Source organism: Equus przewalskii, chromosome 14 (assembly GCF_037783145.1).
Source record: "Equus przewalskii isolate Varuska chromosome 14, EquPr2, whole genome shotgun sequence".
Taxonomy (NCBI): domain Eukaryota; kingdom Metazoa; phylum Chordata; class Mammalia; order Perissodactyla; family Equidae; genus Equus; species Equus przewalskii.
Genome location: NC_091844.1, coordinates 44,267,498 through 44,283,939, shown reverse-complemented (window position 1 = coordinate 44,283,939; position 16,442 = coordinate 44,267,498). Strand labels below are relative to the sequence as shown.

At 37.1% G+C, this 16,442-nt stretch overlaps 1 protein-coding gene across 2 annotated transcripts in view; it reads left to right on the top strand.

The window, feature by feature from the left end:
- The first annotated feature begins 5,267 nt into the window (after positions 1 to 5,267).
- The window catches only part of CFAP36 (cilia and flagella associated protein 36), a 29,442-nt gene continuing 18,267 nt past the window's right edge, over positions 5,268 to 16,442 (top strand). The window contains exons 1-3 of one of the 2 annotated variants that reach the window (XM_008512719.2): positions 5,268 to 5,646; positions 8,706 to 8,770; positions 9,412 to 9,513. In XM_008512719.2, the coding sequence (XP_008510941.1) occupies positions 5,532 to 5,646; positions 8,706 to 8,770; positions 9,412 to 9,513 (282 nt within the window). In that variant the 5' untranslated portion in view covers positions 5,268 to 5,531. The remainder of the gene's footprint in view (positions 5,647 to 8,705; positions 8,771 to 9,411; positions 9,514 to 16,442) is intronic. The other variant, XM_008512718.2, reaches the window with a different exon arrangement.

Below are 16,442 nucleotides of genomic sequence, written 5' to 3'. Positions count from 1 at the left end.
ACCATTGTGTTGGAGTTGGAGATACATTTGTAAAACGAAAGAACCTGCTTCCTCTGAAATTCACTATCATTTCTCTATAGTCTTCCCTTGATTAAATTAGCTATCCCAAAGTACCTGATAGCTATTTGTGCATGTGTATGGCTGTGTACACTCATGGATGTAAAACAATAATAAACAGGATAAGTATTGCTTAACATTTAACTATGATTATTGCAGAACACGCAATACTTCCTTTTAAGAAAACCCCATAGGTACAAATGTTTTTAAAAACTGCATACTGTGTGATTTAGCAATTCCACCTTTAGGAATTCTTCTAATGATTAGGTGCAAAGATTTAGTTACAGGGATACTCATGTAGAATTATTTTTTAAAAAGCACAAGAAACAGCCTAGATCAATTTTGGATTGTTTAAATAATTTTGTTATGCTCATACAATGGAAAAGTAGGTGCTATAGACTGAATGTGCCCCTAAAACTCATATATTTAAATCCTAATCCTCTATGTGATGGTAACGGTGGGGGGCTGGGCGGCTTCTGCAGGTGATTAGGTCATGAAGGTGGAATCCTCATAAATGAGATTAGTGCCCTTATAAAACAGACCCTGGAGAGCTCCCTTCCTCTTCCAGCTGTGAGGAGACAGTGAGAAGGTGGCTGTCGATGAACCAGGAAGTGGGTTTTCACCAGACAGCAAATCTGCTGACTTCTTGATCTTGGATTTCGTAGCTTCTAGAACTGTGAAAAATAAATTTCTGTTGTTTATAAGCCAGTTAGTCTGTGGTATTCTGTCATAGCAGTCTGAGCTTAGATGCCAGGTAACATTAAAAAGGATCATGTAGAAATATCTTCTTTGACATGGAAAAATTTTCGTAATAGCTTATAAATTGAAAATGGGAAGTTACCTTGTTGCTTAAGTATCAAGTACAGGGAAATGCAAGCCGTGACTTTGTTCTGACTCTGGGCAAGAAACTTGACCTCATACAATCTCAGTTTTCCCATCTGTTATGGGCTGAATTGTGTCCTCCAAATTCATATATTGAAGTCCTAACCCCTAGTACCTCATGGAGATAGGGCCTTTAAAGGGATAATTAAATTAAAATGGGTCATTAGGGTAGGCCCTAATCCAATACAACTGTGTAGGGAAGGAAAAAACTTTTTCTCTACCCTTTTATGTTTAGTATCTGGGGCATGCAAACTAAACTGACAAAAAACACATCAACAGGAGAGAAGACATGCGATTTTATTAATACTTAAAATTTTATGCACATAGGGGATTCACAAAAAAGAAATGAAATAGTCAAAGAGCAGACAGAGGGCCAGCCCCATGGCCGAGTGGTTAAGTTTGTGCGCTCTGCTTAGGTGGCCCAGGGTTTCACTGGTTCAGATCCTGGGCATGGACATGGCAGTGCTCATCAGGCCATGCTGAGGTGGTGTCCCACATGCCACAACTAGAAGGAACCACAACTAAAATATGCAATTATGTACTGGGGGGATTTGGGGAGAAAAAGTGGGGGAAAAAAAGAAGATTGGCAACAGTTGTTAGCTCAGGTGCCAATCTTTAAAAAAAAAAACAAAACAAGAGAAAAAAAAAGAGCAGACAGACTTGGGGGCTTATATACCATTGTAACAGAGGGTAATAAATTGTGGAGAAGTGACTAGGAAATATATGGGGGTAAGATATGTTCTAATGGAAGACAAGAGTTATTTTAGTAAGGTCTGTTTATGCAGACTCATCTCAGCATTGACTCCTTGTCTCCAGTGATCAGAGTGCTCTCTTCTCCTCTTCCTGGTACAGGGAGAGTACCTTTCTCATGGGAAATTTATGCCCTGCTTTTATGCAAATGGGGGAGAGCAGAGAGCTTTTTCTGTGTCCGTCATTTCTCAGTTGCCTTCAGCTCAAAATAATCAGTGGCATATTTTGGGATATCGTTCTTATCCCCTTCAACTGATGTCCTTATAAGAGGAAATTGGATACAGACGGGTAAAGAGGAAAGACCACGTGGACACAGTGAGAGGGTGGTACCTACAAGCCAAGGAGAGAGGCCTTGGAAGAAACCAACCCTGCTGACTCCTTGATCTCAGACTTCTAGTCCGCACAACTATGAGAAAATAAAATTCTGTTGTTTAAGCCACCCAGTTTGTGGTACTTTGTTACAGCAGTCCTAGCAAATTAATCAACCATCTATAAGATCGGGAAAATTTTAATACCATCTTTAGTTAGCTTTCAAGGTTGCACTGAGTCAAAGAGATGTAAATCCCTTTGTAAACTATAAAGCAATACACAAATGTGAGTAGTTGTTATTCACATGGTTCCTGACAAACCTGGAGGAATGCAGTCATCTTGTTAAGAGTGAGCTTTATAACCCTTTAGTAAGGCAGAGGCTCTGTTCCCATATGGGGGATGGGCAGAAGCAGGCGATCTCAGTAAGACTGCAGGAAAGAACACAGTAACTTGCCAGTGAAAGGGAGAGGCAAAATAAAGAGAATGGTTTCTTATACCCATGCTGCAAGTTGTTTAAAAAAAATACCTAAACTACATATAATAATAATAGCTAATATGTACTGAGCACTTACTAACTACCAAGCTTGAGCTCAAGTACTTTTTATAAATGTTCTCTAATTAAATCTCTTATCAACGCTGTGGTAAAAGTATTGTAGCTGTATGTGTGTGTGTGTGTGTGGGAGTGTATATATATATATATATATATATGTTTACTTGCGTGTGTGAGTGTGTGTATGTTATCTATTTTGGTCTCTTCCATTACAACACATACCTTCAATACGAAAATTTGTTCATATGTAGTAGACCAAAAGTAATAAAATTGCCAAAATGAGAAGTCATGGTTTTTCAAGAGATGACTATGTTTTGCACTACTGCAGAACGTGAAAAGCACTACCTGACTGAACAAAGCGCCTATGGTAAAATGCACAACACACACCCACCTCGTCTTCTCACTCTTACTCCAGCGCACCCCACGCATTGCCCTAAGAGTACGTGCACTGTTCTTTTGTGTTTATTTCATGATAAGCATATTGAATATTAAACTGTATCAGCATCCTGGTTATAAGAATCTCAAGTAGGGGCTGGCCCCATGGCCGAGTGGTTAAGTTCGCGTGCTCTACTTTGGTGGCCCAGGGTTTCGTCAGTTCGGATCCTGGGCGCGGACATGGCACCGCTCATCAAGCCATGCTGAGGCAGCATCCCACATGCCACAACTAGAAGGACCCACAACTAAAACACACAACTATGTACCGGGGGGCTTTGGGGAGAAAAAAGAAAAATAAAATCTTTTTTTTTTTTTTTTTTAAAAAGAATCTCAAGCAGTGAGTAAAAAGAAAAGACAAGTTTTGAGAAGAAAATTGAAATAATAAATTGTTCTGAAATAAATGAGAGAATTTGCAGGCCTAGGGAATCCATATTGCCCAATTCAGGAAGAATGCTGAGAAAATAAATGAAAGGAGAGCTTGTGCATCCCAGTTATCATCTGCTTCAGGTGGAACTGGAAAGTACTTGGAAGAGACTGAAGATAAAGACTCTAATGCCAAGTAACGCCAAGTATAGTTGGATAGTACTTTGTGGCCTATGAGGCTCATTAGAAACCCTACAAGCAACTTCTTTATGAAAGGAGGAAACTGGCAGAACAAACATGGGATTTCTATTTTCAGCTGGTTTAGAAGACAGAAAAGCAGAACAATAAACCTCAGTAATCCACTCTGGCGTCACAAAAGTTTAGCCTAAGAATGATGATGTTCTTATTTCCTTTTACCTCTTCTCAGTAATTAAAAAATCACAATGCTTTACCACACCCATTTCCAGCAAGTGGTGTTTGGAGTATGGCTAACCACTAAGAAAAATAGTTAACTTATTACCTCGCATTTAAAGTCAACACGTAAAATATGGCAAAAGACACAATGAAATAAATTAAAAGACAAATGACAAACATGTCATTGCAAATGTAACAAAGAGTTAAAATTCTTATAATGCATAAAAAGTTCTTACAAATCAATAAGAAAAAAAAGACCATCCCAATAAGAAATGGTCAAAGGATATGAAAAGATATCACATGAAGAAACACAAAAGGCTAATCAATGAAGCAATGCTCAATTTCAAATTTAAAAACACAAATTCTGTATCATTTTTAACTTAGAAGATTGGAAAAGATATTTTTCAAAAAGATTTTAAAAAATAGGTTTAGTAACTTTCCCTTTGGGGATTAATTCAAAGGAAATTACAAGACTAGGGTCCAAAAACATATGTGCAAGTATGTTCATTACAGAATTGTTTATGAGTTTAAAAAATTGAAGTTATTTATTCTAGCATTGGGGATTGGTCAAATAAATCAAGGTATATACATTCTTTTACTTAGCAATTCTGCTAGAATCTACCCCTTGGGATAGTCCATAAAACCAACAGTTCTTAGAGACACAAAGATGTTTATTTCAGCAGTTTGTACAAGGTAAAAATGGCATGGGACACCCACACCACGAAGGGAGCAAAAAAACCCTGCATGCTAATGATCACATTTATGCATCCAAGTAAGATACTGTGTGTACATACACACATGAAATAAAAATAACAAAGTGGTAGTCTATAGAATACTGCGCAGCTGTAAAGGATAGTTTTATATTTTTATATGAAAATATGACCGTATATGAAGAGAACATGACCCCATTTATGTAAATATATATAAGGTTGTTTAGAGATATTTCAGGACGCCAAGTACGTTGACAATGACCTTTGAAGACCCATTCCACAATGGACCCCCATCTAAAAGTTGAGTTGGTGTTATTTGACATAAGATTTGGTTACATAGACATTTATTTAAAGCAATATTAAGTTTGATTTTGCCCTTGAATAGTTCCCAATTGTACTTTTTCTATTTATGCATGGAAGGTTAAAGACCCGCCTGGAGCTACACAATGCAAAGTGCAGAGCCAATCAGCAAGTCTTACAGAGCTACTTTGCTGGGTTTTGTATTTTCAAACAATCCTTGAATCATAAACGTGTCGGGGGCAGTGGGTGTGAAGATGCTTGGGACTGCAGGGGAAGCAACTGTGCACGGAAGCCTCCGAAGGTCTTCCTGTCAAAGGCCTAGTCACTGGGACATCCTGCGACATTTCTGCGCCTTGGCTCTCACGCACTTCTCAGAGAGGGTACTTCGACAGTCCTTCTAGGACCTCCAGCCAATGGCTACACTTCTCCTCTCAGCCCTAGCAACTCCGGGCCAATGGGCGTTAGGTTATCTTTCGAGCCACTGTTCTTTTCCAGCCAATCGTAAACGTTCTTCAAATGCCCCTCTCCGAGGTGCGCAGGCCCCAGGGAAGCTGGTTTCACTTCCGGGTGGCAGCGACGGGCGGCTACGCGTGTTGCCATAGCGACCATTTTACGTTAACTGGTTTGTAGCTTCCGTCCAGGTAGCCGGGAGACTTCGGGGGCAGCTCTTCTCCCCTTCTCTCTGCGCTCCCTGCGGCCGAAAGGCTTTAGTGCGCTTCGGGGGTCTTGTCTAGGATTCCGCGGCGCCCCGCGGGGGTGGGATGGCTGCGGAAGAAGAGGACGAGGTGGAATGGGTGGTGGAGAGCATCGCCGGGTTCCTGCGAGGCCCGGACTGGTCCATCCCCATCTTGGACTTTGTGGAGCAGAAATGTGAAGGTAAAACCCAGAACCCGAACCAACAATCCTTTCTCGCCTCTCACACCAGCAGTCGGCAGGGAGGTGGTCATCACTCACCGTGTCTCATCTGCCGCGTCTCCACCCCTGTCCGCCAGATTTAGAGCCGGTTTGTAGGAGGTATTGCTGTCGCTGCGCCCATGATCCCTTAGTGGAACTGAAAACAGGGACCGAGACTTCCCTCCCCCGGGCCCGAGCACACATGCCAACAACATTAGACTTCAGTCCTTTGTTGAGTCTCGGACCCCATCCTGCACGTTTCTGCCCTGGGCAGGTGCACTGTTTGGGTGGGCTTCAGCACTTTCCCGGAGACTTGGAAGGAGAGGCGTCAGTTTGCCTGAGTTCCTTCTGATCCCAACAGTTGACTGCAAAGGGAGGCATGTGGTTACTCCAGCAGGCCCAGAGCTGGTGATCCGGGTGGCCTGTATGTATTCCCTTTATTGAGCTCCCTGACTCTCGGCTGTACCAAAAATGGGGAGTATCTTCTAGCAAATGAGGTATATAAACGTGGCATAAAATTCCCTGTGAGGGAAGGGCATCTCCAGGTTCTGAGGAGACGAGTTGGAGCCCATTCACCGAAAAGGAACCAGAAATCACGTCATACGAATGAAGGCCGGCTGTTATCGCGGTGGTTTAGCGGGGCAAGACTTGGAGGGTAGTAATATCCATCAATCATTTGAATGTCTGTCTTATGTTGGAAGGATTAGACTTGTTTTGTAAGGTTCAGTGGGATAGAGCTAGAGCTAGGGTCAGTGGGTACAAGCTATAGGGAAACAAATTTCTATTAAGGAAGTGTTTCATAACAGAATGGATCCCAGATGAGTTAGCCTGCCTCCGAAGATAATGCGTCCCGAGGCACTAGCAGTGTTTGAATGGATGTGACCGCAAATTAATGGAGATCTTTTTTTTAAAGCCTTCATATTTCCTTTTTCTCCCCAAAGCCCCCCGGTACATAGTTGTGTACTTTTAGTTGTGGGTCCTTCTAGTTGTGGCATGCAGGACACCGCCCCAGCATGGCCTGACAAGCGGTGCCATGCCCGCGCCCAGGGCCCAGGATTCGAACTGGTGAAACCCTGGGCCTCCGAAGCAGAGCGCGCGAACTTAACCCCTTGGCCATGGGCGGGTCCTAATGGAGATGTTATAGAGGGGAATTAAACTATCAAATGGTTGGTTATCCTGGAGGACCTTTTAAGAATTCTTTCAACTCTAAAATTCCATGAATCTGGTAAAGATGAAATTTAGTTTGATCACTGAAGCTTTTCATTATATTCTCATTGCCGTAATCAAAATTCAAATAGTTTTTATTAAGTATTGTTTTTACAGGTAATTTTTTAAAAGTTCGAAATAACTTATTTGTGCTTTTTTTAAAGAATTTAAAATGCTGTTATGAGACTGATGAAATATGGAGTTCTGACCTCCTTTAGGAGAAGAAAGAAATTGTTACGTTTTGATTCCATTTACCTCACTGCTGAAAGGAAAAAAAATTAAAGCATTGTTCTTCCTTATATCCCCAAACATCAAAAGGGGCTGCATCTCAGTAGTAACACACCTGATTGTGTAATTTTACAGGGAAGCAGTAATCCTCAGCTTTATGAAGATGGAATGTAGTAATTTGATTTCAGAATTAACTGAAAACAGCTTAGGTAGTTGCTGTATTGCGTGTATGCCCAGTGTTATATAGAGCAGATGCCAGCAGTTATGGAAGTAACATCCCAGTGACAGTTAAAATAACAGTGTTTATATACTTCACTGACTTTACCACCTCAGGTAATTTGAAGATTAGTTTTGTACAACTTTGTGATATCAGCATTTATTTCAGCAAACATTTATTGAGTGTTCTTGGGCCAGAAGCTGGGGATAGAAAGATGAATACAACAAATTCCTTGTGCTTCAAAGGTTTATATTTAGCAAAGACAGGCAGGTAAATAAAATTTAAGTGTAAAGTGGCAAATGTTATAATAAGGCTAGGCACGTGGTGCTGTGTAGTATAAGAGTTCAGAGGAAGGGATCTAACCAGCCTAGGAGTAGGGAGTGGGTAGCAGATCACGGAGAATGTGCCACCTGCAATGTCTGGAAGAATGGTTGGGAGAACAGGGGTGGAGTAAAGGCAAAAAGATCTAGGGAGAGATGGCTTGAGCAAAGGCATGGGGCTTTGAAACACTGTGTTATGTTTGGTGGTATTCCAAGTAATTGTGTATTGTTAAGAATGCAGAGTTTAGGTTGTAGAGTGGTGGGACATGAGACTTGGGATCCAGTCTTGGAGGGTTTTGTCTGGCCTTCTAAGGATTTTGCACTTATTCTCTAGGCAAAGAGCAGTCAGTTAAGAGTTTTAAGTAAAAAATTACAGAAGTTAATTTTACGTTTTAGAAAGCTTATTCAGCAGGAATTAAAAAAAAAGTTTATTGTTTACAGTTCATGTATTTGTCCTGTTTCCCTAATTAGATTGTAGCTTCTCGAGGGAATATATTTCTTTCTAAGCTACGTTGTTTCACATTTGTTTTGATTTTATTTATTTTAACTTCATTATTAATTTATATGTAAAAAAAATGTCCTAGTCACTTTCAGTAAAGTTTGCATCAGCAGAGTTTCAGTATGGTAAAATAATCTGGAGCCTGTTGTAAAAGGAATTAATGTTTAAAAACTATTAAAAATAATATTCCATTAAAAGTTTATAAAGACATTGTTGTCTTATTGATTGAAAAGTAGAAAATTAGTGTTTGTCTTATATATGAAGTAGATCTTAAGTAGGAAAAAACTTGTTTACAGTGAACGCTATATATATATAAACATATACATACTTTTTATACTTTATATATGTACTTTTTATACTTTATATATGTGTATATATGTGTAGGTATATACTTTATATACATATATAAACATATATATACTTTTTTCTTTTTAAACCCAAGAACTCAAAGTTGAAGAGCTACGTTATAAAAATAAGAGTTCTATTTGTAAGATGTAAAGAGTGGGCTTTTATATTTGCATTAATGAAATGATTTTTTTTTACACTAAAAATATTTTTCTTTTAAATTTAGTTTTTGATGATGAAGAAGAAAGCAAATTGACTTATACAGAGATTCATCAAGAATACAAAGAACTGGTGAGTATTTTTTTTCACCGATTTTTAAAGGTAATTAGAATAATAATTTTAGTTCTTCTAAATTAAAAAAATAGATTTTTTCCATTAAAATTCTTTGCTTAAAAAAAATCAGATCTACCCTAATAACTACCAGTTGCATCAGCCTCCAAGTGTTCTCGGAACATCTCATCCTTATGACTTCTTATCTCTTTTACCCTAGAATCTAAGGAATGGGTGTAGGACAACTATTTTACCCTTAAAATGCAACTAATCTTGCATCTAATCTTTAAATTTTGTTCTTATTCTTCTGCTGATGCATTCAGGCAAGTGTTAATTATTTATTTAGCCATGGTTGTCTTGTGATTTTTAAAAATGCCTCTGGGTAGCAGAAGAGTTGTACCGTATTGAATGTCATAATCTGGACTTCCGTTATTTCTAGTAGAAGAAATAAAATTTCATTTAATTCTCTGTAAAAATTTTAACTTTATGCTGTTTGTTTTTTCAGTGAAGGACATTGTCACTGCCACGTAATATAATTTTATATAGATTAATAATTGCAAGCATGCTTTTGATTACACTTTTCTAAACTCGATACTTAACATGAAAACTATCATTTGGAATTTTTCTATGTAAATTATAAAAGTTAAACTTTCTCTTTTTAGGTTGAAAAGCTGTTAGAAAGTTACCTCAAAGAAATTGGAATTAATGAAGATCAATTTCAAGAAGCATGCACTTCTCCTCTTGCAAAGACCCATACTTCACAGGTTTTTGCTTTTGTGTTATTCTGCTAACATATAGTTTTAACAAAAATGCCCAGGGTTTCACTTAAATTTTCTATGTTTGATTATCAAAGTATAATATTCTTGACATTGTAAGAGTGAAAAGCTAACTCATCACATATGGGTTCTTTTTTATAACTACCTTGAGAAATGATAATTTGAGGCATTAATGAACTGAGGCAATTAAAAAGGAACTTTCTAAACTCAGATCTATAATAGATCACAGGGTTTATTCAAACTACTGTTTTATTTATATAGATCTCTGACAGTTTTGCCCTTGCCCCCTTTTTAATGTTAGCAGATCCAAATTACACAGTTGCTGGGGCTTCCTTCTCTTGGAACTACTTTTATTGTCTCCTTAGTTGTGCAGTACTGGACTGAAGTTGATATTACATGTATCTATAACTAATATTTACTGACGGCTCATGCCAGCTGCTATTTAAGCACTTGACATATATTATCTCATTTAAACTTCCTGACACCCTTTAAGTAATTGGTATTATTTTACTTCCATTTATGAATGAGAAAACTAATGCACAGATATATTAAGCACCTAGTGCAGATCCACAGCTAAGTAAGCAGTAGAGCCAGGATACCAGCCCAGGAACCCCAACTAAGAGCCCTTGCTTAGAGGGTGAGGACAGGGCTATGTTACTACAGCCCAAATAGCCTTCTAAAAATTTGCTTTAGCTTTCCCGTCTTCTATCAAATAAACTATAGTTCCTTAACGAGATGGTAGTGAGGATTTTTTGTGACGTGACCCCAAATTATATTTTCAGCCTCTTTTTTTTCTGCTATAGTTCTCCAATACATTATGTACCACAGTCTTCCAGACCACTCACTCTTGTCAACATCCTTGCACCTGACTTTGCTCATGCTATTATTCCCTTAACCTAGAACGTTCATCCCCTACCTCTGCACCCACCATCCTTTCCTTACCCAGAGAAATCGTTCTCATCATAGGGCCTGGCTAGTGTGTTAGTTCTTACAGCAGCTTTCCTATCTCTCTAGTCAGACTAGTGCTCATTCTACTTCACTGGCTACTTTTACGTTTTTGGTACTCTACCTTGAATTACAGTTTCTTACAAATCTGTTTGCCTTATTAGACTGTAAGTCCTTTGAACTGTTTTAGTATCTTTGCATTCCCAGCATCTAGCACAGAGATGAGAACTTAGTTCCCAGTAGGTGTAGTTCTCAATAAATGTTTACATAAATTATCTTCTTATTGTGGCCCAGAAGAGGTTGCTTTGACTAGTACTTGATCCTGTACTTCCTGCTACAGTTCTTTTTTGTACAGCTTTTGCTTATTTAACGATCACCTTTAATTCCAGAGATAGAAAATCTTTAATATAACATGATAGTTAAAAAAATATTTAAATGTTATTGATATGCCCACACTAATGTAACAAACATCTGATTTTATTAGTTAATAATTCTATAAAGCAAAAGTTGTTTTATGGTTCACTAATAGCTTTTATTCTATATATACCATAGTTTTAGTTTAAGGAATAATAATAGGCATTATTTTCTTCTCCTTTTTAGTTCAATAGGAAGAATTTGAAAATTATTAACTAGTCTTTAAATTTCTTTTAATACATTGGTATTTGTTTTTATTTTCCTTGTTTTCCAGGAATATTTTCTGCTTCGGTTAATATTTGTCAACCCCATTAATTAAGCCATTGTGAATGAGTCTGAATTACTTTGTGAATAAAGATTTTCACAGTTTAATAGTAGACACATCCATCTTTTGTTTTCAGTATCAGGATAACTTTATTTGTGAATGAAGATGTTCAGAATTTTGAAATGTTTTCAGATCAACAGTAACACGTCTTTCTCTTTTCTATCATACAACACCTTTTGATTTGTTTGGAGTTGATTGTAGTACAGCCTGGTTATGTACAAGGAGGCAAGCATTTTCACACAGACAGACCTAGATCTGAGTCCTAGATCTTTCATTTACTAGCTGTAAGACCTCGGACAAAGGTGGTTTTACAGTTTTCCTTTCCTATCCATTCTGATTCTCAGTTTGCACATCTGTAAAATAGGGATAGTATCTACAGGCATACCTCATTTTATTGTGCCTTGCTTTATGGTACTTTGCAGATATTGTGTTTTTTACAAGACCCTTCACTAGCAAAGAGGTTATAACTCACTGAAGGCTCAGGTGATGGTTAGCATTTTTTAGCAATAAAGTAGTTTTTAATTAGGCATGTACATTTTTTTAGACATAATGCTATTATACACTTAATAGACTACAGTACACTGTAAACATAACTTTTATATGCACTGGGAAACCAAAAAATTCATGTGACTTGCTTTATGGTGATATTTGCCTTATGGTAGTGGTCTGGAACTGAACCTGCAGTATCTCTGAGGTATGCCTGTACTTTGAAAAGTTTTTGTGCAATTTAAGAAATAATTTTTATGAAACATGAGCACAATACCTGACATATATAAAGTGGTCTATAAATGGAAGCACTTCTTAATTAACAGTAGCTATTTTGGTAGTTGATTAGCAGTGTGCTAATTAGGCCAGGGTCATGGATTCAATCCCCATGTGGACTAGTTAGCTTTATTCTCTTCTGGAGCAAACTCAGCACCAGATACTGAATAGCAACATGACTGAATCAGCACAAGGCCATCACCATTACCAGAAAAACAGCTCAAAGCACGTTATGTACTACTTTGCGGTAATAATCTAATCTTTGTACATAAAGATCAGAATGCTGATTGTATTATGCCAATATGGGGTACCTAAAAATGAACTCAAGAAACCAATTGCTTGCCTTGAGTAATTTAGGAGGTAATTTTTATTTTGTTTTGGTTTGCTTTTGATTTTTTACACTAGCTGCTAGATCCCATTGAATTGTACTGCTAAAAGCCAACTTGCAAAATTCTTTTTACATGGTTTGGTCATCATTAGACCTAGACCAGTGTCCTGGCATACTCTTGTGTGTTAAAGTCAGCAGGAGTGGCAAGGAGTGCATCAGATGAAGAACTCTAGTTTAAAACAATAAAATCTTTTTCAGAGGATGTTTTCCTGTTATGTATGTGTGCTTTCTTAAAAAATGCTTGTGAATTAGGATATCTTTCTAAACAGTTCAGAAGAAAATGATAATAAATACTGATATATTTATTAATTCAGTTGTCTTCAGTTAATATTTGTAATTTTGTAGTCTTTTCCAATTGAAATAGGCAAAAGTGACTTGCTTCATTGTTATGTGATCTTTGGGTAAGGCTCATTGATTTCTATGTATTGCAAAAGCCGGGGACTTCTATATGGCAAGAGACAATCAGTATTTTTTGCTTTTCTTTTTGTTTCTTACTTGATTTGCTTTGACTTTTATAACATAGAAATTAATACTTTCAGAAACGTTTGTATTATAATAATAGTAATTTGGGAAAACCACACTTTTTCCCAATAACTTGTGTTGTTGAAAAGATTACATATACGGTGAAACTTTCATTTTCTAAAAATACAAACAGGATAGTTAACGATATTTTGTATGAGTGCTAGTAAGATTTCAAAAAATTAATAGACTTTATTTTATAGAGAAGTTTTAGGTTTACAGAAAATTGAGCAGATAGTACAGTGTCCCTTATTATAAACACCTCTCATTAGTGTGGTATATTTGTTACAATTGATGAGCCAATATTGATACATTATTATTAACTAAAGTCCATAGTTTACATTAGGGTTCACTCTTTGTGTTGTATGCTTCTGTGGATTTTGCCAAATACATAATGTCATAGATCCATTATTACAATATCATACAAAATAATTCCACTGGCTTAAAAATCCCCTGTGCTCCACACATTCATCCTTTCCATCACTGCCCCAAGCCCCTGGCAACCACTGATCTCATACAATTGGGATCATACAGTTGTAGCCTTTTCAGACTGGCTTCTTTTGCTAAGCAATATGAATTCAAGTTTCCTCCATGTTTTGTGTTGTTTGATACTTCATTTCTTTTTATTGCTGAATAATATTCCATTATATGGATATACCACAGTTTATCCATTTACCTTTTGGAAGACATTTGGTGGTTTCCAGTCTTTGCTAATTATGAATAAAACCACTATAAATCGTATTTAGGCTTTTGTATGGACATACAGTTTTCAATTCATCTGGGTAAACAGGAGTAGATTGCTGGATTATATGTAAGATTAAGTTTAGCTTTGTAAGAAACTGCCGAACTCTCTTCTGAAGTAGTGTACCATTTTGCATTTTTACCAGCAATGAATGAGAGTGCCTGTTGTTCCACATCTTCGTCATCATTTGGTATTGTCAGTTTTTTGGATTTTAGGCATTCTAATAGGTGTGTCGTGGTATCTCATTGTTTTGCTCATTTTTAATTGTTTCCTAATTGTTGAGTTGTAAGAGTTCTTTGTATATTTTTGATACGTTTCCTTTATCACAGTATGTGTTTTGCAAATATTTCACAAAATTTTCCTCTGTGGCTTGTCTTTTCATTCTCTTAACAGTGTCTTTTATAGAACAGAAGCTTTTTATTTTAATGAAGTCCAGTTTATCAGTTTTCTTTCATGGATTATGCTTTTAGTGTTGAATCTTAAGAAGTCATTGCCACATCCAAGGTTATCTAGATTTTCTCTGTGCTACATTCTAGAAGTTTTATGGTTTTGTTTTTTACATTTAAGTCTGTGATGCATTTTGAGTTACAGTAGTTCCCCCTTATCTGTGGTTTTGCTTTCCATGGTTTCAGTTACTTGCAGTCAACTGTGGTCCGAAAATATTAAATGGAAAATTCCAGAAATAATTCATAAGTTTTAAATTGCATGCCCGTTCTAAGTAGTGTGATGATGTCTTAAGCTGTCCTGCTCCATCCTGCCTGGCATGTGAATCATCCCTTTGTCCAGCATATCCCTCCTGTATACACAACCCACCTGTTAGCTTGTTAGGAAAAAACATAGTATATGTAGAATTCAGTACTATCTGTGGTTTCAGGCATCCACTGGGGGTCTTGGAATATATCCCCCATGGATAAGGGGCGACTACTGTAATTTTTGTGAAAGATGTAAGGTCAGTGTTTAGATCCATTTTTTTGCATGTAGATGTTCAGTTGTTCCAGCACCGTTTCCTGGAAAGATGATCCTTTCTCCATTGGTTTACCTTTGTTCCTTTGTCAGAGATCAGTTGGCTGTGTTTGTATTGGTCTATTGTTGGGTTCTATTCTGTTCCATTAATCTATTTGTCTGTTCTTTCACCAATACTGTATTGTCTTGATTATTGTAGTTTATAGTAAGTCTTGCAGTCAGGTAGTGTCAGTCCTCTGACTTTGTTCTTTTTCAGTATTGTGTAGCTATTCTTGGTCTTTTCCCTTTCCATGTAAATGTTAAAATCAGTTTGTTGATATCCACAAAATAACTTGCTGGGATTCTGATTGGGATTGTTTGAATCTAAAGATAAAACTGGGAAGAATTGGCATGTTAACTTAGCTTCTTAGCTATGAACATGGAATATACTTCCATTTATTTAGATCATCTTTAATTTCTTTCATCAGTTTTTTAGTTTTCCTCATATAGATCTTGTGCATACTCTACTAGATTTATTCCTAAGTACTTCTTTTTTTGTGGTGCTAATGTAATTGGTGGTGTGTTTTTTATTTCAAATTCCAATTGTTCATTGCTGGTATATAGGAAAGCAGTTAACTTTTGTATAGTAACCTTGTATCCTGAAACCTTGCTATAATTACTTATTAGTTCCAGGAGGGTTTTTTAAAATTGATTCTTTGGAATTTTCTGTAGACAGTCATGTTGTCTGAACAAAAACAGTTTTGTTTCTTCCTTCCCAATCTTTATACCTTTAATTTTCGTTTCTTAATGTATTAGCTAGGACTTCCAGTATAATGTGGAATGGGAATGGTGAGAGGGAACTTGTTACTGATCTTAATGGGAAAGCATCTAGTTTCTCACCATTAAATATGATGTTAGCTGTAGTTTTTTTTTTTTTAAATATTGGCACCTGAGCTAACAACTGTTGCCAATCTTCTTTTTTTTTTTTCCTGCTTTTTCTCCCCAAATCCCCCCAGTACATAGTATATTCTAGTTGTGGTCCTTCTAATTGTGGCATGTGGGACGCCACCTCAACATGACCTGACGAGTGGTTCTATGTCCATGCTCAGGATCCGAACCAGTAAAACCCTGGGCTGCCTAAGCAGAGTGCGTGAACTTAACCTCTTGGCCACGGGGCTGGCCCCTGTAGTTTTTTTAATAGATATTCTTTATTAGGTTAAGGAAGTTCCTCTCTTTTCCAAGTTTGCTGATAGTTTTTATCATGAATTGGTGTTGGATTTTGTCAAATCCTTTTTCTGTGTCTATTGACATGATCATATGATTTTTCTTCTTTAGCCTATTGATGTGATGAATTACATGAATTAATTTTTGGATGTTGCATACTTGCATACCTAGAATAAATCCCACTTGGTTGTGGTGTCTTTTTATACATTGTTGGATTCAATTTGCTAATATTTTGTTGAGGATTTTTACATCTCTGTTCATGAGAGATAATTGGTCTGTAGTTTTCCTTTCCTGTAATGGCTTTGTCTAGTTTTGGTATTAGGGTAATGCTGGCCTCATAAAATGAGTTAGGGAGGACTCCCTTTGCTTCTGTTTTCTGGAAGAGATTGTAGAGAAATGGTGTGATTTCTTTCTTTTCCCCAAGGATTCTTAGCTTAGGGCAATTTTTCACATACATGTTCAAATACATGTAAATGCTAATCTGAATCTTGTAGGGAGGGTGTTGGGAAAACAGCATACAAACTGAGTCATAGGAGAGATAGTGGGCTTCAAAATCATACTTTTTTCCACCTTAATAATTTGAATCGGTAGAAAAGCTTTCACTTCAGTTGTATATGCTATGCTATTCAACTTCTGCAAATACATATTTGATCATT